Raw genomic sequence first — 24,177 nt, 5'->3', positions numbered from 1 at the left:
ATTCAAGAATCACACATCATCTAACCCAACCCTGTCATTTTATAGATGATGAAAGTGAGACCCAGGGGAGATGACTTGCCCAAGGTCACACAGGAAGTGGCAGAACCAGACTTTGAACCTGGGTCCTACAATCCCAAATCCAGCATCCTTTCCCATGGCTTCACAGTGGCTTCTTAAGACCAGAGGGTTTTTCAATCCCCACCCCCAGGCAGCCAAGTGGGTGCAGTAGATAAGAGCATCAGCTATGGATTCAGGAGGAATTGAATTCAAATCCTGCATCAAGACACTTGACACTTACTACCTTTGAGCCCCTGGACAAGTCAGAACCCTGACTGAGAGAGAAAGAGAGAGAGAGAGAGAGAGAGAGAGAGAGAGAGAGAGAGAGAGAGAGAGAGAGAGACTCCCCTTCCCCAGCCCCCATGGTTACTCTTTCCAATGAGCCAACATCACAGAGGATACTACCACTCTTTCAGATTTTCTTATTTACTTATTTCTGAGTACACACGCAAAACACCATGATTACACCAGGGATCAATGATGGCAGTGTGTCATTTTTTAGAGGCATCATGTATCTGGTCATGAACTCATTACTCAATTGCCTTCATCACTATGGGATCTAGGACCCTTTCCCATAGGCTAACATCACCTTTTTTTCCCCCCCCAGGGCAATGAGGGTTAAGTGACTTGCCTAGGGTCACACAGCTAGTAAGTGTCAAGTGTCTGAGGTCACATTTGAACTCAGGTCCTTCTGCATTCAGGGCCGGTGCTTTATCCACTTCACCACCTAGCTGTCCCCTTTAGGCTGACACTATCAATGGGCATCCCACAAGGCTGTGGAAATACACTCCATGACTCTGGGTCATGTGGACCTGTTAAGGGTCAGAACTCTCAGAATGGCATCCTCTGACCGCCACATTTGTTTGCTTTGGTTTTTTTAAACTTACTAAAATGTGTACATACCATGGGAAAACAGGGGAAGAGGCTTTGAGTGTGGGGACAATATGTGACATAAGTCTTTATTTGTTTTTCCTCTGGGCACATCACAGGGCCCAGAGCTGGAAGGGACTTTAGAAATCTTTACCAACTTCTATAGTTTACAAGTAAGAAAACTGCAACTCAGAGGTCAAGTCACTTGCCAATAGGTTAGCAGAGGTAGGCTGTGAGCCCAGAGAAGGGCTCCAAATCCAGTATTCCCTCAATTATACTAGTCTTGTATTCTCCTATTAGTCACGGGAATCATTGTACTAAATAAGAAAGTAATTATTTTGAGTATGGGATGAGAGGAAGAAGGAAGACAGGGAGTCAGGAGACCTCGACTCCAGGCCTAGCTCTAGGGATAGGCTGTGGCCTGCTCTTGGGAGGGGTGGGGGGTGGGGAGTGGAAGAGGTCCATATTTGCTCATTCCTTCCATCAGGCCTGAGTCAGGCCAGATCCTTCCAGCTTTGGGGGCCTATTTGGTGCTCATGAGAGCCTCCACCACACAGGGTAGACATTAGGATATAAAAGATAAGTCTCTATGTTCCTTCCTCTGGTTCTGATACCAGAGTGAACGCTATGACCTTAGGCAAATTACTTTTCTTATCTGGCCCTCAATCTCTTCTTCTGTCAAATGAATAGGCTGGAAGGTTTCTAAGCACATTCCACAGTTGTATGTACCTTCATCTTTTTGGAAGGAACTCTGTTCTTTTTTTTTTTTTTTTTGGTAGGGCAATGGGGGTTAAGTGTCTTGCCCAGGGTCACACAGCTAGTAAGTGTCAAGTGTCTGAGGCCAGATTCAAACTTGGGTCCTCCTGAATCCAAGGCTGGCGCTTTATCCACTGTGCCACCTAGCTGCCCCATATGAGCTCTATTCTTTTTTTTTTTTTGGCGGGGCAATGGGGGTTTAGTGACTTGCCCAAGGTCACACAGCTAGTAAGCGTCAAGTGTCTGAGGCTGGATTTGAACTCAGATACTCCTGAATCCAGGGCTGATGCTTTATCCACTGCGTCACCTAGCTGCCCTGAGCTCTATTCTTACATTCACTTTAGGGCATTTACAACATCCTCTCCACTAGGCTATGTTCTGGAGAGGTCAAACTTCAACACATACCACTGAAACAGAAATGGGAAGGAGCCTTTAAGAGAAAGTACAATTTTCAGTTGTTCATTAGAATGTATGTCATCAGTGCTTTCCTTTTGACCAAATCTGACTTGATAAGCTCTGGTCCCTTAAGGGAAGCCCACTAAGCTGTTCTATTGGTATTCAGGAAAATGCAACAACTCACTTCAGCCACCAGGGCACCAATCTATCAATTCCTACACCAGAATACACAGTCCCCCTGATTCTGTCCCAGGGTTCTCTAGTCCACTGCTAATTGATGAGGTTCTTACTCCTATTAAATAAGAGACCAAAATCCATAATGCTTTATCTCATGAACCTACTGAACCTCCAACATTTTAATTTGCTGGACCTGAATCATGCCTCGTACTTCGTTGTGGTTTTTTGTTGTTTTAAAACAATATATAGTTATCCCTTCCACATCACAGCCAGCATGAGAAATTAAATGGGAATTTGGGGAGAGTTTTGTGAAAGTCACAGATGACACTCAAAGGCCAGCAGACAACACAGAAAGGAGTTTAGAAACTCAAAAATGCATAAAATATAGGAACAATGTTGTAAAATATCAAAATATTTTATCACTTAATACTATAATAATTCAGACTTCCTAGGAAGGGAGGGCCAAAAAATTTTTCAAGGCTTTTCTAGATTGGGAGGAAGAACCTCACCCCTAGCCCCTGCCACATGGAAGGGATAACTATGTTTTCTCTCTCTCATAACAAATGTGCCTATATAGTGCTATCTAGCAACATGTAGGTCTATTTATATGTACATTCATATAGTCTAAGCCAGTCATTTTATTTACCAATCAGCATTCTTTTCCAGATGTTCCAAAGCTGTTTCCGCTCAGGTGAAATTCTTGGCATAAATCAAAGGGAATAAACAACCTCTTTCAACAAAGATTTAATGCCCTACATATTTAGTCTAAATATGAACTCAGGAGCAGAAGTACAAGTACACAAGATGGGAAGAAAAGGCAGGACTAACCCTACCCCCCATGGATGGAAAAGCTGAAATACATTCATCTATGACAGGCCAATGTTTAAAGGTCATACAAAGGTTAATGATGAGCAAAGGAATTCCAGGCTGAGGGAACTATCCCACTTCAGAGGCTATAAGGTAGTGAGATACTTTAGTTGTTTTGTTTATTTTCCCCTCCAGGACTACTTCAAAAGTACAAAATCCAGTAGCCTGGCATTTGCTCCACGCTTTTGGGAAAGAGGGGGGCCATCTGCTTATAGTTAAAACTTTATTCACATGGGAATCAAGTTAGGGGGAGAGGAATACAGAGAAAGATAAAATTCAAACACTTAAAGGCAAGGAGACTCAACTGAGAGTTTCATATTTAAATAACAACAACAATAATCAATAATAATAACAATCATAATAATTAATAACAATAATAAGTGTCACTCCACTGTGAACCTCCCCCTTAGGACAGCTGTATTTGTTGTTCAGTTGTTTCAATTGTGTTTGTCTCTTTGTGACCCTGTAGACCTCTGTCCATGGGGTTTTCCTGGGAAAAATACTAGAGTGGTTGGCCATTTTCTTCTCCAGTGGATCACCGTTTTTTGACAAGGTAGTGATACACAGGCAAACAGAGGTTAAGTAACTTGCCCAGGGTCACAAAGATAGGAAGTTCCTGAGGCTGGATTTGAATTCAGGTCTTCCTCACTCCCTCAAGGCCAACACTCCATCCACTGTGCCACCTAGCTGTTCCAGAATAGGTCTATAGGTGCCTAAAGGCAGTATGGTGTATGCAGACCTTCATTTCCAATAAGGTCCTGTTGCCAATGATCCTTAGCTTCTGACCACCATCATCAGCTTACTAATGAATTCTGGGATTTCCAGGGGCAGCTTTGAGGTATGTCCACACTTCAAGTTGGGGGCAATGGATGGGCAAGAGGAGGGAGTTTTTACAAGTTTAAAGCATGTGGGAATTTCAGCAAGATCACCTTGTTAGTTAGGTGGTCTAGCAAACATGGTGAGGGGGCGAAGAGTAAATATGCCAAATATGACAACTCCTTAATATTAGAGTATCAAGGAAGGAGATGGGTAACACTGGACTAGTTCAGATACCTGGGTTCTAGTCCTGGCCCTACCTCCCTATTTGTGATTTGGCTGCTTCTCTGAATTTGCCCCACTCTTCAAGGTCAAAGGCGAAACCTCTAAGGAGAATCCTGAAACAAATATATACTTTCCATAACAATTCACAGAGAAAGTTGACTTACCCAGGGGCTTTCGCTCATCATGGGGAGGAGACAGCCGAGAGTAAGGGGGTGGTGGAGATTCTGGAAAACAAGACAGATCACTGTAAGGGCTGGGCATAGTGTAAGTCCAACCTCTTGGATTTCATGTTTCTCTGGCTTTAGGTAGGAAATACAAAAATAGTCCAGCGGAATGGGATGCTGCAGGCTGGTTTCTAGTTTTGCATGAACAATCAGACCCAGATCTACATGGGGTCAGCAACTTACTCTTTGACGCCAGGAAGTCCTTATTGTGCTTTGCTGTGTATACCATCAAAGTGAATTATTCTTTTGGCATAAGGTTATACATTACAACAAGAGATACAATAGAACCGTAAAGCCAACTATGATTGAATACTGTTGGGTAAAGTATTAAAAACAAAACAAAACTAGTCTTAACTGGCTTAGAGTGGTAAGAGCCTAAGACCAAGACTAAAGAGACCAGAGACCATAGTGCTAGCTCTTCCATTAACAAGAAATGCGACTTCATACAAGTTGAAATCCCTCTACTATTTTCCCATTTGGAAAACAAACACACACATACACACACCAGGGGTAAAGGGGAGAAGCAGAGCTAAATGATCTATGATTCTCTTCCTGCTCTAAAAAATTCTATCTCTTTATTTTCTATGGGGTTTTTTGTTGTTGTTGTTTCCATTCATTTGCTTAAAATACTCCCCTTTAAAAACATATACTTTGCCTTCAGAAGAATTCCTTGGGCTCTTGTTTTAAGGGAAGTAACAATTTGCTAAAGTAAGTAACAATTTGCATGAATGAAATGACCCTTCATTTGGGGTAAATGAAACTAAATGCCATCAACTCCCTAACTCAAACAAAACCTCAGTGGTAATAACCCAGTAATAACTATTATTAGCCCGAGTATCAGTAATGACCCAAGGGGTAATAAGTATTTTTCGTAATTATAATAGGCACAATTAGTAGCAGTAGTAGCAGTTGTTTTGCTCCCTACATTAAATGAAGTTTCCCCTCTTTATAACCTTGACTCTACCTGTTTCAAGAAAGCAGCAAGGAAGGTAGATCTATGGGTCCAGAAAATCATCCAGTGTGCAATGCCTGGTTTAAGTGAGGAAGAAACCAAGGCCCATAGAGATGAAGTGATTTGTCCACAGTCACACAAGAAATAAGTCATAGACCCTGGGATTTTAACTCAGGTCCCCTGATTCCAAATCTGGTGCAGGTTATCCCACTGCCTGCCTCTCTCAGGTAGTATACTAACAAGGAAAAACGCTAAGCAAGCCCCCTCCTGGTTAAGCATGGTGATTTATTCATTTACTCATTCCTTTAACAGACATTTATTGAGTGCCTATTCGAAATAATCAAGGTACCATACTGAAGGCTGGTAGGGCCTGGAGGAGGGATCCAAAATAGCGAAGATCTGGTGTCTCTGCCCACAAAGAGCTTGCAGCCCAGGAGCTCAGCACCAAGCCCACAGGGCCATACACGGAGCAGGAGCTCAACAAATGTTTGTGGCCGATGCTGACAAATGACAGGGCTGTTAGTGGACAAAGGCAAACAGGCAAAGCACCTAAAAAGGTTTTTCCCAAGTAGAGCACCTGGTTTTAAGGCCAGACAAGACATCAAAAAGAAGAGACTAAAAAGAGAGCCCTTGGGTCAGCTAGGTGGCGCAGTGGATGGAGCACTGACCCTGGAGTCAGGAGTACCTGAGTTCAAATCCCACCTCAGACACTTAACACTTACTAGCTGTGTGACCCTGGGCAAGTCACTTAACCCCAATTGCCTCACTAAAAAAAAGAAAAAAAGAGAGAGCCCTTAAGAGAAAAGGCTGAAGAACTGCTTCATCTATACTATAAGGTCAGGCATCAGGCCCTCCTCATCCAATACATTCAAGTTCTTCTGTTACGAAGTTTCATAGAAGACTGGGGACCAGTGAGGATTGAGAAACTGCCTGTAGGTAAAACAGCTGTACCTAGATAAGCAAGAAATACCAAATAGAAAGGGCAGAGCCACTGCAGTCAGATCCTGTAACTTCAGAATTTGTTCGTGTTTTTTGGCTATTAAAAAAAAACACAAAACCTCCTCATTGGATTAAAGCCATCCTATTTCACAGAATAGCAAAAAGGAGGCTGTGAACCTTCCTCTAGATGCCTATGGCACAGAATTGGAAATGGAAAACTTGGCAATAATGGATGTGGCCTAGAGTCAGAAGTCACTCCACAGCTACTTATAAAATCACACTTTCCTCCACTGCCCAAGGCTGAACATCCCTTCCACAGGCTTGAGAAATGGAACACCCGGGGCCAAGATGGACGCCTTCAGAATCTGCCCCCCCCCTCCCTTGCCTGGAGTTAAATCACCAGTGTTGTGACCACACCAGCTCCTGAGAGCTGGGCTCAGCCTGTGATATTAAAACCCAACTAAATGTGTGCCAGACAGTGGTTCTGATGTGGTAGTGGAGGGAGAGGGAGAAGGAGAGGAAGGAGAGGGAAGAAGGGAGGGAGGGAGGGAGAGAGAGAGAGAGAGAGAGAGAGTTAGTTATGTAACTTCAAGTGTGAATGGGTAACTGAGGCCTTTGCAATAAAACTCTAGAAGAAACTTCTGTCCCACATCTACCTTACCAAGATGGTGCTCAATGAACCATTTAATAAGTGCAGAGGTGGGGTAACCAGTAAGTTCTCTTAGGGGCACATAAAAAGGCAGGGAGTGGAACAGATTGTATTGCAGTGACCTAGACAAAAGCTTAGACTAATAAAGCCTAGAGAGGCCAGAAGACCTATTTCAACTCTTTCATTTTCAAGATCAGAAAAGTGAGGCCCAGAAAAACAATGTTACTTGTCTTGTCTATTAATCATTAAGCACCTACTATGTGCCATGAATTGGGGAGCAGGTGGTTAAAAAAAATAAAAGTAAAAAAAGCAAGACAGTTAGTGCCAGGGCCAGGGACCTCCATCTCCTGACTCCCAGTGAGGATTAAAAAAGAACCTTTCAGCCTCCTCAAGTCAGAATTATTCTTCCTTAACTGAACAAGAAAGAAAGGGAGAGATCCAGGTTTGTGCTAACACTGGACGCTAATTTTCACATCCTCTGAAGGGGTCACCAACAAGAGAATTTCGTCAAACCACACTCTCTCATGTCCTGGATACCTGATTTTCCATGATGACACTCAGATGGCTAAATAGTGACACAAGTTCAAGGAGTAAGGTTGGGTGGGTGAGGCATGGAGACTCTGAACTGCAGGGAGAGCCATTATTACAGTTCTAAAAAAGTCTGACTGTTGCAGCTAAGGCTGTGGGCTTATTTTATAGGAGAATAAAAATGCACAAGCTTTTAACCTTAAGGGGGAACTCCCAGAGTCCTCAGGGCCTCTCTAAATGCAAGCAGCAGTGTAATTAGGCAATCCTCCTGCATACTCAGACAGCTATCCATCTGCATAAAATCCAGGAATCTCTTCCAGCTACAGGGCTCTACAGGAATAAGTCGAGGCTACAGTCAGCTCGAAGGAAAGCATTCATCACAGATGTGACTTTTGTTAGCTCCCGGTGGAATTTTCGCCTTTCAGGATCTGGACCTCAAGTAAGCCAGGAGATAGTTAAACTCCTTCAACTTACTGGTGTGGTCTGTGTTTTCGGGACTTTCAGTCGTCTTCTGCCTTTCCACCCCTGCATCTTTCACAGGAAATGATCCATGCCCCCTAGCCCGGGGCTTTTCCACTCCCACCCCATCCTGGGGCCGGTTTTCAGTCCTCAGCTAGCGTACCTTCCCCCACCATCCCAGAGAAGCCAGTGCCTCCGCAACAAAGGAAGACAAGTTGGAAAAGAGACACTGCAGCTTTAAGAAAGGCAGGCGTTTAATTGCCTAGATTCCCCCGTCAGTCAGATAAACAGCTAGTCCGGCTGGCGCCAGCAATATGCAAACTGCATATTATCACCACTTCTTCACCTAAATAGCAGAGGGGACCTCCTTAGGAAAGGGGGGAAGGGGGGAAAAAAGGGCTTTTTAAGCACAACTTGAAATTGATCTCATTTCAAAGGGATAATGCCAGGCCAAATAAAAGAAAAAAAAACTTTTTAGTCTGTTTTAATTCCTATATTCTTTGCCTGGGAAACCTGTGTTTTTCTAGGCTGTCTTCTAAAGTCATTTAAAAGTTCTCTCTCTGTGTCTGTCTCTGTCTCTCTCTCCAGCGTAATTTAGATAATAGTCATTTACTGAATATAATTACAGAAAAAAAAAGTGGTGAAGCCAAGAGCCCGAGATTTATTCCAAAGTTAATGGATACTTTGAGTAGAAAGGAGTTTTAAACACAGGTTAGAACCGTGATTAAAGTATTCCTTCAAATTTCCGTCCACATAGGCACCAAGCAGAGAGCAAGCATTTCCCTGGGGACAGAGAAAACAGGCAGATCTAGAGGGATCCCATCCCTAGGTAGGAAGAGGCTAGCAATTCGGGGTGGGGAGTAGGGGTGGTGATCTAATATTGCTTTTCTTGGTGTTCAGTAGAGTTCCACCCTCTTGTGATCCCATCTGGGGTTTTCTTGGCAAAGATACTGGAGTGGTTTGCCGTTTCTTTCTCCAGCTCATTTTACAGATGAGGAAACTGAGGCAAAGAGGGTGAAGTGACTTGCCCAGGGTCAGTGTCACAGGCTAGTGTCACAGGCCGGATTTGAACTCAGGTGTTCCTGATTCCTCCAGGACCCTCGATAATCTTCTATCACTACCCAGACATAAGTGTTCAGAGAGGGTGTACCAGAAACATAGGCAAGTCTAGTAGTGTTGCCTTGATTCTCATTGTGCTTATAAGTGTGTTCAAATATGTACGAGTTTGCAACTATGGATGTATTCTGGTCTTTAATCTGTTGACCTATGTGTGTCATGGTCAAACATACATCTGTGTTATCTAGGGTTGTTATCAGTTGGGTGTTAACTGTTTCCTTGCTCTTGTATCTGCATGCATATTAATCTATGTTCTCAAGAGTGTACATATATATGTATGCATCTTTACAGTGTGGTGGTACCTGCTGATCTGGGTTACCCACCTGAACTCTTCATGCAAATGGATCTTTGTGGCATCTAGGTGACATTGGCTATGCATGCCACTCTGGGTGGGTCATCCTCTGAAACTGTATTTGTGCCTAGTATATGTTCCTGCGGTGTGTACACTTCCATGCATTAATATCTATTTAGAAAAAGCATACTGTGTATTGCTCTGTGTATCATTTTCTGACTGCCCACGCCAGACAGTACAAACCTCTCTACCTCCTCTTATCATTGTCCGACATGGGCAGAGGCCTCACCTCTGTGTCACTGCTTCTCGATCCTCCTGCAATGACATGAATAAGGAGGGCTTCCAAGTGCCAGCTAAGGGCCTGGTGCAGCTGTGGGACCTAGGCTGGCAGTACTTCGATAGGGTGGGAGATGGAGAAGTGGCTGGGAGGGGTGTCATCCATCTCTCCGCCTCCGGCCTCAAAACCATCAGTAAGGACAGGAAGCTAAACAGACCCAAGTCCTCCTCCATAAATTTCCATTCCTCTGTGTTACTGGGGGAGAGGTGGCTCTGGGTTATCTGTCCATCCCTCAAGGCCTTACTTTTTAAGTCATAAAGCACTAAATAAATGTGAATCTTCTCATCACCTGTGATCCAAACTATCTTGAAAACTGCTGGAATGAGGCCCAGGACCGACATGTTGGTTTAGGGGTGGCAGGATTTGGTAAGCACTCTAGTAGCCTATAACAGCACCTCCTACAGGCAAACAAGACTCCATGCCCATAAGATCCATTTCTAACACTTCATTCTCAGCCCTAAGGCCTCCTTTATCCTTTCCCCATCACTCCCCCCCCACCAAAACATCAAAATCAAACTATCTAAGATCTGGCCATATTTAGAAGAAGGGGAACTTGTATCTACAATTGCAATCATATTCCATACCAACCAGACTTTGTAATCTCTCAACATCGGAAGCCTATCAAGAGGCAGCTAGGTGGCCGGTGGGTAGAACAAGGGACTTGGGGTCAGGAAGACCAGAGTTCAAATTCAGTCTTAGACACTGGCTAGGTACGTGATTCTGGACTCTGGACTCTCTGCCTCAGTTTCTTCATCCATAAGATGGGGATACAAATAGCACCCACACTTCCCAGGATTGTTGGGAGGATCAAAGACTACCTGAAAAGTGCTTTGCAAACCTTAAAGTGCTACATAAATGCTAACTGTTGTTATTATCATTTATATGATTAGTATTATATCCTGAACACTCCAACTATCATACCTTTACAAGCTTCCAAGCTTCATTTGGAATACCTCCTCCTTGGAGGCCAGGCTACGTATTGCCTCCTTCTATACTATAGTCTTGAAAGTCTGTATTCCTCACTTTGTACTTATCACATACTGTCTCACTTTATTAAAATTTGTATTCATTTATGTCTTTCACATATATGCCTCTCCCAACTCTTCACTGTAAGGTCCTTGAAAATAGGAACTTTGGCTTATACCGCTTTAAATCACTCAAAGAACAGTGCCTTACACAAAGGAGGTGCTAAATGGATAGATTTTTAAAATTATTATTTGATATGAAGAAAGAGGAAAAGTCTGCTAAGGAGTCAGCCCTGGATGAGGGCAAATTCAGAGATTTCCTGTGCCCAAGTGATGAGAAAAGAACAAACTCCTAGAAGCCCATGTCAGTACTAAGGAGATGTGTGGCTCTGGGAAAGTCCCTTCCCTTCCCTCTCCTAGACCTCAGTTTCTTTTTATGTAAAAAGAAGTGGCTTAGACTAGATGGTGTCTAAGATTCTTACCGGCTGGAAAATTCTTTGCCTCTTCTAGAAAATTGTCAGGGACAGGACATTAACCATGGAGTCAAAGATGGGATCACCCCCTTCAAAGACTTGGAGGGGAAACAACGGGTGGAGATGGGGGAAAACCACACTTCCAGGGGAAGTTGTTGGTTCAAAGTGGGCTAGGGGCATCTGAATCCCACAATCAACAAAGAAACAACAAAGTATGTGTTTCGGAGAATCCAGAGGAGGGAAGCCTGGGGTGACTGTAGCCAGAGACAGTAAGAAAAGCAGCATTTAAAACTGGATGTTCAAAGCCACTCACCAGCTCTTACCCACATTTCCTTCTCCCACCCCCCCACCCCCACCCAGAAGAATCAATTCTCATACAGGCCAAAGCTGAGCTAACCACTTCCCACACTGCCTGTCAATGAAGTATATGAAGGTGCTGCAGAAACAGCCTTCCTCTCCCCTGAATCCACCAGTATTCCCCAAATGCTGAAATGAAACCTACATCCTGAAATAGAAGAAGGTTTAAAAAGCCAAAGCCCTCCCCCAAATGAATGAAGATGGGTCAGATCCCTGGACTGAGAAACAGGAGAACTGGATTCTGGTTTTAGATCTGTAACTCTGTGTATGTGACTCTAATCAAATCCTTTTAAGCTCTTGGGTCCCCAATTTCCTCATCAGTAATATGAAGTAATCAAACTAAATTATCTTAATCCATTGATTTTGAGAGCTGGAAAGGATCTTTAAAGATGAGGATGCAATGGCTGGGAGGGTTCCCATTTTCAGCAGTTCTAAACCAAAGACCATGAAAAAGGTTTGCCCAACTGACCACCACCAACTAGGGAAAAAAACCCTCAACTCTTAAAAATCCTGTGAATTAAGTTAGTCAATGAAGGGCAGGATGGAAAGTAGAAGAAGGGGAAAATGATAAGCACATAGTGAGGCTGGCTTTCTTTTCCGTTTCCTACCTCAGTCCTCACCATCTAACTCAGCTGTGGGCCAGTATGATCCAATTACTAGTTGAAGCACAAGACACAGGTTACCATTGCCAGTGATAGGAAAGCAGAGAAAAAGCTTGGGTTAAACCATCCCATCCTTTCTAGAAAGCCTTCCAGGAGATGAAGAAAAGGAAAGGGGACAGAGGGGAGTGTCACGGGAGGTTGGGAAGGAAAACAGAAGGAGTTAAAAGTTTAACAACAAAATACTCAGTTCCCCATCTCAGAGATAGATTCAGGTTCCCCAGTCAGGAACCATAGCCCAGAGGGTCTGAGGTGTGTGTGTGTGGGGGTGTGTGTGTGTAAATCTTTCATTTTAAAGCAAAAGTTTTGAAACTAAGGATACTGGGCCAAGGTGTGTATCACTCCATGTAAAGAGGCATACCGGGAGACTTCTTGAAAGTCTTTTGGATAATAGTAGAAGGAAGACTGTTACAGAATACAAAGGCACACTTAAGAAAGGGTAGGGTATCGTATGCATGGAGCACAGAGGGGATGCGTCCACAGAATGGCACCGAATAAGAGTGTAGACACAGGAAGGAACACTTATTCGGTGCCATCCCCGTGTGTAGTCACAGGAAGGGACAAATACACAGGAGGAGAAACAAATGCAGAACCATACCATAACCACTGTGGGCAGTTAGAAAGAGCAAAGTATTTGCCATAAAATCAGCGTTAAGAGACCTAGCTCCAAAGATTATTTTAATCCTGTATGACCTTGGGCAAATGATGTCTCTCAGCCTCAGTGTCCTTATCTGTAAAATGGGACGAATCCTCCCTGCTTCATAAAGTAGGCGTGAGGAAAGCATAGTTGAACTACATAAAAGTAAACTATTATTATTCGGGTTGATTCCCCGGTTTGGTCATTCATTATAGTCTACCCCTCTTAGCCTGTTTTTCCACTGCCTATTTCCACATTCACATTCACATTCATCATCCCTGTCAGCAAGATGAGGGTAGAAGAGAGAAAATTAAGATGACAAACAGCACCCTTTTCCTAAAGTGGGTTCATATTTCCCCGGTAGAAATTCTCCTGAAAAGTGAGGCTGAATACCTGGCCTAAAATGATTTTAAAGTGTATTTCGACTCAACTTGCTCTCTCAACTCCATAAAGATCAAGAACGGTCTCCTTCGCACCTCAATCTCAAGTATACTGGGCGCGGGTATGTATACGATGTATATACCGAGCCACACAGAGTACCCCACTTACAAGAGAACATCAATGAAAGCCCAACTGCATTAAAAGGATCCTCTCCCCCCCCCCCCCCCACGACGCTGCTGTTAACCAAATACACACCTGGTCACCGAAGGAAGAAAGATTCCCCCGGGGTTGCCCACGGGTTTTCCCAGTCCTTCTCCGAAGGCCCCCCCCCCAATCCAGATCCTGCCTCCAAACTCAGCCCCTGGATTACCCCAGATCATCCTCACCCCCAATTCCCCTCACCTGGCCCGCAGAGCCTGCTGAAGTGGTAAGGGTTGCAACACACTGTGGGGCTGTCGACGGCGCTGAAGCTATGGCAACCACACAGGGGCTTGAGCTCCACGGCGTGCTGCAGGTCGGGCCAGCGGAAGAGTCTGCCCAGGAGTAGCTGGGGCGGGGCGGGCTGGCCGCCCAGCCTGAGGTCTGTGCGCGGCACTAGGACGCAGCCGCCAGGCACCCCACCGCGGGACTCCACCGCCTCCAGCAGCGTGTCCAGAGCGCGTTCCTTCAGCCGCTTCAGCAGCGAATAGGTGACCGTCTTGAGCTCCTGCTCCAACAGCAGCAGCCGGGAACGGGCTTCCCGGCTCCTCCCGCCGCCAGCCCCGTGCTCCTGGGGCGCCCCGGCCAGAGGGTCGCCGGCGTCTCGGGGCGCGCCAACCACGTCCCGTTCGGAGAAGAGGCAGCAGGTCACGGTCTCGCAGTCGCTTTCCGGCAGCCAGCCAGGGCCTCCCGGCTCGGCCACCTCCAACGTGGAGCCCCCGGCCCCAGTGCCGGCCCCCGGCTCCGACATGGGCCTCAGGGGGCCCCCAGCGCGCCGGCGCCTCCCTGCGCCCTGGGCGCCTCGCTGCCCTGCTGCCTCCCGGGGCCGCCGCGAGGTTACCGGGCGGATTTCGGAGCGGCTGCAGCCTCCCCTTTCTCCTCCCCTCGGGGCCGGCTCAGCGCGGCTCCCGGAGCTCCCATCCTCGTCGCCGCCGCCGCCGCCGCCGCCGCCTCCTTCCTCCAGGTCGGGGACCACACGACTTCTCCAAAGTCGCCGCACCAGCCCCGAGCGTTTGGACCTGAACATACGATATCCTTTGGCGCCAGGGGTGGGGGGGGAGGAGGAGGTCTCCAGTTACTGGGGGTCCGTACCCTCAGCGCGGCGGTGACTGTACGGGTCGCAGTCCCACATGAAGCTCCGCCGCGCTGCGCCGTGCAAACTCTGCACAGCCTGTCGCCGATAGATCGCAACAGAGCTGCAACATGAGGGAGCTCTCCGGGGATGGGGTGACCAGGGGATAGGGTGACCAGGGGATGGGTGGGGAGGGGATAGTGGGGAGGGGGTGAGTGGGGAGGAAAACTTTGAGAGAAAGCAACAGCAAGTGGCCAAGGGGGTGGGGTGGGGTGGGGGGCGCTACATTGACCCCGGCTATAAAGTTGCTCCCGCGGTTAAGCACCGGCCCCCGAGGTTAAAGGGGGCTGCAGGAAATGCCCAGTGAAAAACACCGAGCATCGACCACCAATTCTTTAAAAGTTGTGTGAAGGGTCCAAAAGCAAAAAATGCACACACACACACACACACACACACACCCCGAAATATTTAAACCCTTTCTTTAAAAAGGCAAAACGCTTTTTAAAGCAAGAGATTTGCTAAATCCAAAAAGCAGATTGAGAGGAAGAATCACTCACCTCCCCCCTCCCTCAGAAAAAAAAAGGAAAAGAAATAAAGAAAAGTTAGAAGACAACGCACACAAACAAAACCCCAAACCCTGAATTTTTGTGCGGAAAAAGGCCAACTCCGTATCAGGTCCCAGACTTTGGATGCACTTGGAGGAGTTTCCCTTTAACGCTGGTTTCAACACATGAGTGGAAATTGTAAATATCCCAAAGAGCCGCTGGAAATCCTTAATTAAAAATGCAATCCACCGAGGCAGAGGTCGCTGCCCGTTCCGCGCTCCACACAGACGCTGCAAGAGCAGCAACCCAAAAAAAAAGTGACTCCACTTCGCCCCGTGGTCCCTCCGAGGTCTGGTTAAACAGCGCTCTGCGTTTCTTCCTTTTCGCTTTTCTCTGTCTCTCCCCCCTTCTCTCTCTCTCTTTTTTGTTCTTCTCAAACACACACTCAGGGCCCCCGGAGGAGAGCCTCGGAGTCATTGGCTGCCTCCCATCATATGCCAGTCTAGACACTTTGGCGGCTCTCTGCTGCGCCGCCGATTGTTGCGCAAACAAGGTTTCAAGTTTCTTAACTCTTAAAGGAGAACACGTCCCATTGCAAAGAACGAGGCACAAGAGGGGTTGGCTCCCGGGGCGGGCCCGAGCCCTCGCCCCCACCCCCTTCACCACCCCCACCCCCACCCCCTAACCATCGGCCTGACTGCGCTGGCTGTGCAAGCACTCTCGCACACTTGCACAGGCACAGATGGGTGCATACACTTTGGCAATGGGCACACAATTACACAAACAGTTGTTACACATGTAAACACACTCACTCACTTGCTGAAGCAACACACACAAACACACCCCAAATTGCCCTGACTCGGGATCCTCAATCCTAGGAAAGAGATTCCGGAAACTAAAGATGAGAATCATGCCGCCGGATCGCTCCACTTTCCCCCACTACCCCCTGACTCCTGATCACGGACAGATTTGAGAATCAGGGCTTTCAGCGTGAAGTTACTAGTCCCAAATCTGCAGATTAACCGACAAGTGTCCGCTCAGTAAGGAAGAAGGAGCAGGAGTTGGGGGTGTGGTAGGGCTCAGGTGGGATAGTCTGGGAAGCACCCGGAATTCAGGGCTGGTGGGAAGTGGGCGTGGAGGGGGGGGAGGCCGAAGCTTGAAGAGGGGCAAAAGCTGTGCTCACCTTTTTGGGATAAGCCCCCAGAGGCCTGAGCCCTGCGTCCTCTCCCAGTGGGGTGGAATGATGAAAAGTAAGCCTCTTCCCATTGCCCCCCCCCCCCCAGCAACCACAGCACCATGTGCTCCTGATTGAAGTTATGGTTTAGGGAGAGGGGAGAGAGGAGAGAGAGAGAGAGAGAGAGAGAGAATGAGAGTGTGTGTCGGGGGCGGGGGGGGGGGGGTACAGTCTTTCCTTCCCTACTCTAAGACCCTCACTCTCCTCTCTCGCATCCCCTGGACATCTCAGCGGCTAGGCCACCTCAGCTCCCCAGGGGCTGGCTGATCACCCCCGACCCCCGATCTTTATTAAAAGAATACTTCTCAGCCCGCTCCCCCACCCCAAACACACATCCCCGGAAAAAAAAAAATAAGGTGAAGAATTGGGGGAGGCGAGGACGGGCTTAGGGTTTTCTCCTCACTCTTCCCTTTTGCAATTTGCTTTTCTGTTTTTATTCACACACCCCCGACCCTGCCGCCCCAAGAAGGAGTTGGGTACTTTTGGGGATACTGTAGGACAGCGAAAATATCCGCAATAGAGTAAGCGTCCCCAGGGTTATTGAGAAGGTAACCCGCCGGACCGGCGCGGGAAGGGTTAAGTCCGCTCCTGCCCCTGGAGCCGGCGCGGCGGGGGCACCTCCCCGGGCGCATTCACTCGTCCTAGGGTGGCAAAAGTTCAAGCTTGTAAAGTCGGGATTGGTCCGGGGCGGAGAAAAAAAGGCCTGGTCCCCCCTCCCCCCCTCCCCTTTGCTCTGATTGGCTAGGCTGCAGAATGAGGGCCGCCTTTCTCCCCCTTCACATCCTCCCCACGGCTTTCCGGGTAGGAACCGGGCCGACACTGAATGAAAGAAATTCCGCTACTCTCATTGGCCCGGGGCTGAGCGCCATTCACGACCTAAGCGGGGGGGGGGGGGGGGGACCGCGGAGGGGCGTAGCCCATCAGTGCGTGTCTCTCCCTGTGTGCACGTGTGGATTGTTGTATTGTGTAGATTTGTCCCTACTGGGATGGTTGGGCTCCTGGACTTAGAGGAATGTGCCCCGGGGGGAGGGGAGAGTGTAGAGGAGGTATAAGTTACTCAACCTCATCTGCTTTTTAAGACAAGATAAGAAAGCTTCTGGCTTTGGGGCTCCGGCTCCACTTCATCTTTCTTGGACAACCTCAACATTGTTAGAGAGGCAGTGTCTGTGTTTTTTCGTTGGGTATTTCTGTGTGCAGGGACTGGAGAGGGCGAGGAATTGGAGTAGGGGGTATATTGCATACATGTGCATAATACCGTTAATATTATTTCTTTAATTTGCTTGGTTGCCTTATATGCCATGTTGTGTTTTTGAACTGAATACTTACGATGGGTGTATGTATAGATGTATGACTAAATGTTTATTGTGTAAGATATATGTGGCACCAAAGCATTTTGAAGAAGTCGAGGGGGTATGCCTGTGCATTACATTATAGTCCTTGACCTATTGTATGGTATATGGAGATCTCAAGGTTGCACACACTCTGATGGCCCAGAATTGAATTTAAATCATTTCATGGTTCAATCTCTGTTCATCCTCTATGATGCATGAATCATCTCTATTTTGACGTTCTGTAAACCTCCCAGAGCAGAAAGAAACCATGTCTCCAAGTACAAAATAAAAATTTTGAGCATTTGTCTGGATAGGGAGCAAGCAACAATATCTTTTTCATTATTCAAGTTATTCACAGAGAATTTGTAAGAAGGTATCCTAAATCAATCAACAAACATTTATTAAACTATTACTATGTGACAGGTACTGTTTAGCAGTCATTAAATCGGTCAGTAAAAGTTTATTAAGTGCCTACTATGTGCCAAACACTGGGTTAAATACTGGGAATATTTAAAAAAAGGCAACAGGCAGTCCTTGATCTCAGGGAACTCATAGTCTAATGACTACCCTGAAAAGCACTTGAAGATACTGACATCAGCACATGTCTAGAAGAGAATAACTAGGATGACAAGAGAATGAGATATAGTATAGGAGGAACTGTTAAGAAAACTGGGAGAAGAGAAGACTGAGAGGAGAGCCAATGAGGTAGGCCTCGGTTGTTTCAGAAGGCACAATTAGGACAATCACACATACTGACTGTGACCATGAGCATTCACTTCTTTCAGCCTCTTCAATTTCTCGGTATTGTAGGTGTCACAGACTAGTTGCTGCCTGCACAGATGGAGGAGTTCCCAACTAGTATTCCCTACACAGACAAAATCACAGCTCTTTTCCCAGTCCCCCCCAAAAACAATAGAATAGGCTGTGTTGTAAGGTAATGAATGAATTCCCCATCACAAAGAGATCATTCAGGAGAAAGGGGGTTAACTACCCTGTTAGTAATGTAGAAGAGATCCTTCTCCCATGTGGAAGAGTCACTTTCTAAGTCCCCTCACACTCTTCTGATTTTTTTTTTGCGGGGCAATGGGGGTTAAGTGACTTGCCCAGGGTCACACAGCTAGTAAGTGTCAAGTGTCTGAGGCCAGATTTGAACTCAGGTCCTCCTGAATTCAGGGCCAGTGCTTTATCCACTGTGCCACCTAGCTGTCCCTCTCTTCTGATTCTTTAAGTTCTGGGTTCGAAAGCCAAAGGACCCTGGGGTTCAAATCCCAGCCCTGCCCGATTTACTATCTCTGACTTTGGGCAAATCACTTCCCTTCTCTGGACCTCAGTTTCCTCATCTAAGATCCCTTCCAGCTCTAAATCTATAAGGTAAGAAGGCAAGGGGCAATTGGATGATTGTCTAGGATCTGTAGGATTTGCTGAGACTGCAAGGAATATTCTGGCCACTAGAGGGTGTCTAGAGCAGTCCACCAAGAGAGTAAAGTAATTTTCTGATGAGCAATATACAACAAAATTCGGTTTTCCCCATTGGATTTGGGGGATGGGGGCAGGAAAGCATGGGCAGGAATCTCTAGGAAAAAATCAATTGGGATATACCTTAGTGAACATGCTAGCTCAGGAAGTTCTAAAGTGAATTTCTAGAATAATTTATTTTTTCAGTAGCACTAAATACTTCCAGAGGAAAATGGTCATTTAGTTGGGGTGGTTGACAAGGAGAAGGGTATTGGTGAGCCACTGCTGGGGCTGGGAAGAAGAAAGAGGGCACTGGAGACCCAGTGTCCTAGATACCGTGCCCTTCCCACTATTGTCCAATTCCTTCCTATAACTTCACATCCCATTTAGCCATTGGAAAGCTGAGTTGATAGGGTTTCCAGAAACCCAATCAATGAGTTTTCATTCCCTTGGCTCTGTACAGAAACACATAAAAAGTGGGTGCTGCCCTCAAGGAGCTTACAGTTACTGGAATAAAAATAATCCAAGTTGATATTTATATAGGTTTTCAGATGAACAAAGAGCTTTACTTACACTATCTCATTTACTCACAATAACCCTGTGAATTAAATTTGAAAGAGGGAATGATTATTTGAGGGTTGTTTTTTTTAGCAGACGTGTAATTTTATCAGTCCACTGTTTGAAGCAGTAAATCAGGAACTATCATATCACCTTACATAGTTAGTTGCTTGGGGGTACTAAGAGTGACTTTTCTATGCTGATAATATGTGAGACAGGACATAAAGCCAAGTCTTCCTGACTTTGTCTGGCCTCTGTGTCCTACACTATACTGCCTTTCCTGAGGTAGATGCTCAGGAATATAGATGAGGAAATCGAGGCTTAGAGAGTCATTCCATCCTGTCTTCTCATCCATGTCTCCCCTTAAAAAACACCCACTCGATCCATCCATCTATTCTCTCTAGTTATCACCCCATATCACTCTCCTTTTTCTGGCTAAACTCCTTAGAAGGCTACCTAAAACCAATGCTTCTACTTCTTTCCTCTTATTTTTTTCTTAACTCTGCATTCTGGCTTCTGATCTCATCATTTAACTGAAACTGCTCCCCAAAGTTACCAATGACCTTCTCTCAACCTTCAATCCTTCTTGACCTCTTTTCAGCCTTTGATACTGTTGATTGATTACCCTCTTCTTTTTGATATTCCCTTCTCTCTATGTTCTTGTGACACTTCTCTCTCCTGGTTTTCCTCCTGCCTGTCTGATCCCTCCTTGGTCTCCTTTATCCAAGTCACACCCGTCAATGCTGGTTGTCCCCCATGGCTTTCTCCTAGGCCCCCTTTTTTCTCTATATACTATTTTACTTGGTTGTCTCATCATGAATTCAAGTCTCATCCTATGCAGATAATTCTCGGATTTATTTGTCTAGTCCTGATCACTCTCCTTACCTCCAATCTAGCATTTCCACCTGCCTGTTGGGCATTTCTACCTGGATATTCCATGGACATCTTTAAGCTCAAGATGTAAAAAACCAAATTTATTAGATTTTCCCCCAATCCCTTCTCTCTTCTTAATTTCCCTATTACTCTGGAGGATACCACCATCCTCTTGGTGACCCAGGCTCAAAACCTAGATGCCATCCTTGATTCCTCATTCCTTCACCCCCATATCCATAAGTTGCCTAGTCCTGACCATTCTACCTTTTTTTTTTTTTGCCTTGGCAATGGGGGTTAAGTGACTCTTGCCCAAGGTCACACAGCTAGTAAGTGTGAAGTGTCTTAGGCCGGATTTGAACTCAGGTCCTCCTGAATCCAGGGCCAGTGCTTTATCCACTGAGTCACCTAGCTGTCCCCTGACCATTCTACCTTCATAACATCGTGTATATTCTCCCTTTTCTCCTCTGACACTTCCACTGGTACAGGCCCTCATCACCTCATGCCTATTGCATAATACTATTGCAGTAGCCTTCTGGTTGGTCTTTCTGCTTCGTCTCTCTCCACCCTGGTCCATCCTCCACTTAGCTGTCAAACTGATCTTCCTAAAGCACATTCATCCCCCACCCCATTCAGTCAACTCCAGTTGCTTCCTATTGCTTCCAAAAGTAAGTATAAAATCCTCTCTTCGGCTTTTAAAGCCCTCCCAAACCTTGTCCTTCCCTACCTTTCTGATTTTCTTCTACCTTACATAGTCCATTTCCCAGCGCTGAGCATTTTCACTTGTTGTTCCCCATGTCTGGAATTCTCTCCCTCCTCATCTCTGTCTCCTGGTTTCCTTGACTTCCTTCAGATTTCAGCTAAAGGGTGGCAGCTAGGTGGTACAGTAAATAAAGTGCCAGCCCTGGATTCAGGAGGACCTGAGTTCAAATTCGGCCTCAGACACTTGACACTTACTAGCAGTATGACCCTGGGCGAGTCGCTTAACCCTCATTGCCCTGCCAAAAAAAGTTTCAGCTAAAGTTCAAACTTTTTTCATGAAGCCTTTCCTGATCCTTCTTCATGCTAATGCCTTTCTTCTGAGATTCTCCCCAGTTTAGCCGGTATGTATCTTGGATGTACATAGTTATTTGCTCTCCCCATTAGATTGTAAACTCCTTGAGAGCAGGGACTTTTGCCTTTCTCTGTATCCCCAGCATGTTGCACAGTGCCATATATAGAGTGTTTTTGTTTGTTGTTCATTCATTTCATGTCTCACTCTTCGTGACCCCATTCGGGTTTTTCTTGGCAAAGATACTGGAGTAGTTTGCCATTTCCTCATTTTACATATGAGGAAACTGAGGCAAACAGGGTTAAGTAACTTGCCCAGGGTCATATAGCTAGTAAGTGTCTGAGGTAGAATTTGAACTCAGGAAGGTGAGGCTTTCTGACTTGGCACCCAGCACTCTATTCAGCTGCCCTTGACATAATTCAGAGGTGAAGTAACTTGCCCGTCACCATGTAGTTGATAACAGACTGGATTTGAACCCAGGGCTTCCTGACAGGAAGACTATACGCTACAGACACGAGGGAGAGAGTGCGAAGAGATGGGGACAGTGTTAAACAAGGGCATTGGTTACAGGGACAGCTACTTTTCTGTCCTAAACATGTCCTTAATAAACACTTTGGAGAAAAAACAAGAAGTCTCCAATTCATTGAATGATATCAGGATCCTGCCTCCCCAAATCTGAATGAGCTGGTGTCCTTCAGTACTCCTCAGCCTCCTTTCTCAATCATCCATCCTCTTCCCAAGTACTGTGACATCCTAAACCAAATAGAATCACTGCTGTAATTGTTAAACTTGTCCCTTGAATAACAACAACAACAAATGCTTTGCAGACTTCAAAATACTCTCTATAGTTATGTCTGACTCTTCATGACCCCATTTGGGGTTTTCTTGGCAAAGATACTGTTTTGCCATTTCCGTCTTTAGCTCATTTCACAGATGAAGAAACTGAGAAAACCTGGTTTAAGTGACTTTCCCAAGGTCACTCAGATGGTATCTGAGGCTAGATTTGAACTCAGGAAGATGAGTCCTCCTGACTCCAGGACAGGCAGGTCTATCCACTTCAGCGCCTAATTGCCCTTAATGACTTCTTTGCACATGTTCAATACACAAATAAATCTGTGAACTCTCATTGGAAGTTCCCTGCAAAGATGTAGATTGCAACCCATCTATGCCTGCCCATCCTGGGTGACACTTGTTCATATCCTGCTACAGCAGATCCACCCAGTGTGCTGGAGGCCTCTCTCAATTTCTCCTGAGCAATTGAACACTGACTGTCACACCTTACCCATACTGTGTAAACAATTTCTCTTTTTCCCATGATAGAAATTATTATTATCCCATTATATTAATAGCCAATTATTAAATTGGGATCCAGGCTTTTCTCTATCTATTTCTTCATTAAGGTTCAGCTGTTGTGAAAGTCAGTCTCTGAAGGACATGACTGATTGATGAGATTGTCCTAACCCTCAAGGAATATACTCTTCAATCTTGGGCAGGACCCCACTCAACTAGAACACATAACTTCTGTTTAGGGCATAAACAGAATCTAGTCTGGGTGGGTTTTTAGCCTGAAGGAAGGAGCTCCAATCCATATACCTCTCCATTAAAGTTTCGGATGATCCAACTCATGAAGGAGAAAGTCAACCAGTGTGGTCTCTAGACCACTGGAGATAGATTCCACCATCCAGATTGTTGGAGGGGGTCAAGTCTCATGATCAAGCCACATTCCCAGCAGGAGGAGCTAAATATTTCTAGCCCACCTCCTCATTAAATGTCTACCAATCAGGGTTAATTTTCACTTGTCAGGGGCAGCTAGATGGCGTTGGATTCAGGAGGACCTGAGTTCAGATCCAGCCTCAGACACTTGACACTTAACTAGCTGTGTGACCCTGGGCAAGTCACTTAACTTTAATTGCCCTGCAAAAACAAAACAAAACAAAAAAACAATTTTCACTTGTCAGGGGCATTCCCTTTTAGAAAAGTATTTAAGGCTTTCAGGGTCTCCACTGGGGGTCTTTGGTTACCAGGAGAAACCACTGACCATCAATTTATTGATTGCCAGCTAGCCTAATTAATAAATTGATTATTAGTTACCCAGAAACTCTGTCTCTCAGGGTTTTTCATTTGTTTCACCCATCCTGTTTCTCCAATAACATCTTTTATTTGTGTTCTTCTTCAAAATTCTCTAGTGGTTGCATGTTGCAGCCTGATCACTCCCATTGTGTCCTTCTCCATTACCCTCCGTGGGATGCTCCTTTTTAAATTCTATGTTGTTTCATGCTTGGAAAACATATGACCGTACTAGCAGAAGAGAGGTATCAAATTTAAATAGAATGAGAGCCACTAAACATACATAAGAATCCCTCCAGGGCCCCATATTAACTTAGTTTTAAAATGTAATATCTATATTCTACTGTATTTTTGTTCATTTTGTGAAATATTTCCCAATTAAATTGAGGAAATGCCCATCAATTGCAGAATGGCTATATAAGCTATGGTATATGACTGATAGTAATGGATGTGCTAAAGAAATGAGAAGCAGGCAAATTTCAGAAAAACCTAGAAAGATTTACATGAACTGATGCAGAGTGAAGTAAGCAAAACCCAAGAGAACATTATAAACAGTAACAGCAATATTATACGATGATCAACTGTGAGTAATGTAGCTATTCTCATCAGTACAATGATCTAAGACCACCCCAAAAGACTCTTGATGAAAAATACATATCCACAT

At 45.6% G+C, this 24,177-nt stretch overlaps 1 protein-coding gene across 1 annotated transcript in view; it reads right to left on the bottom strand.

Annotated features, from left to right (window-relative positions):
* The window catches only part of SMAD6 (SMAD family member 6), a 109,967-nt gene extending 94,506 nt beyond the window's left edge, over nt 1-15,461 (bottom strand). Inside the window, exons 1-2 of the mRNA XM_043981352.1 lie at nt 13,535-15,461; nt 4,329-4,388 (exon numbers count right to left, since the gene is read on the bottom strand). Coding sequence (XP_043837287.1) covers nt 4,329-4,388; nt 13,535-14,357 — 883 coding nt within the window. The 5' untranslated portion in view covers nt 14,358-15,461. The remainder of the gene's footprint in view (nt 1-4,328; nt 4,389-13,534) is intronic.
* Between the last annotated feature and the right edge of the window lie 8,716 nt (nt 15,462-24,177).

This window comes from Dromiciops gliroides, chromosome 2 (assembly GCF_019393635.1).
Source record: "Dromiciops gliroides isolate mDroGli1 chromosome 2, mDroGli1.pri, whole genome shotgun sequence".
Taxonomy (NCBI): Eukaryota; Metazoa; Chordata; class Mammalia; order Microbiotheria; family Microbiotheriidae; genus Dromiciops; species Dromiciops gliroides.
This window is presented reverse-complemented; position numbering and strand designations above follow the sequence as displayed.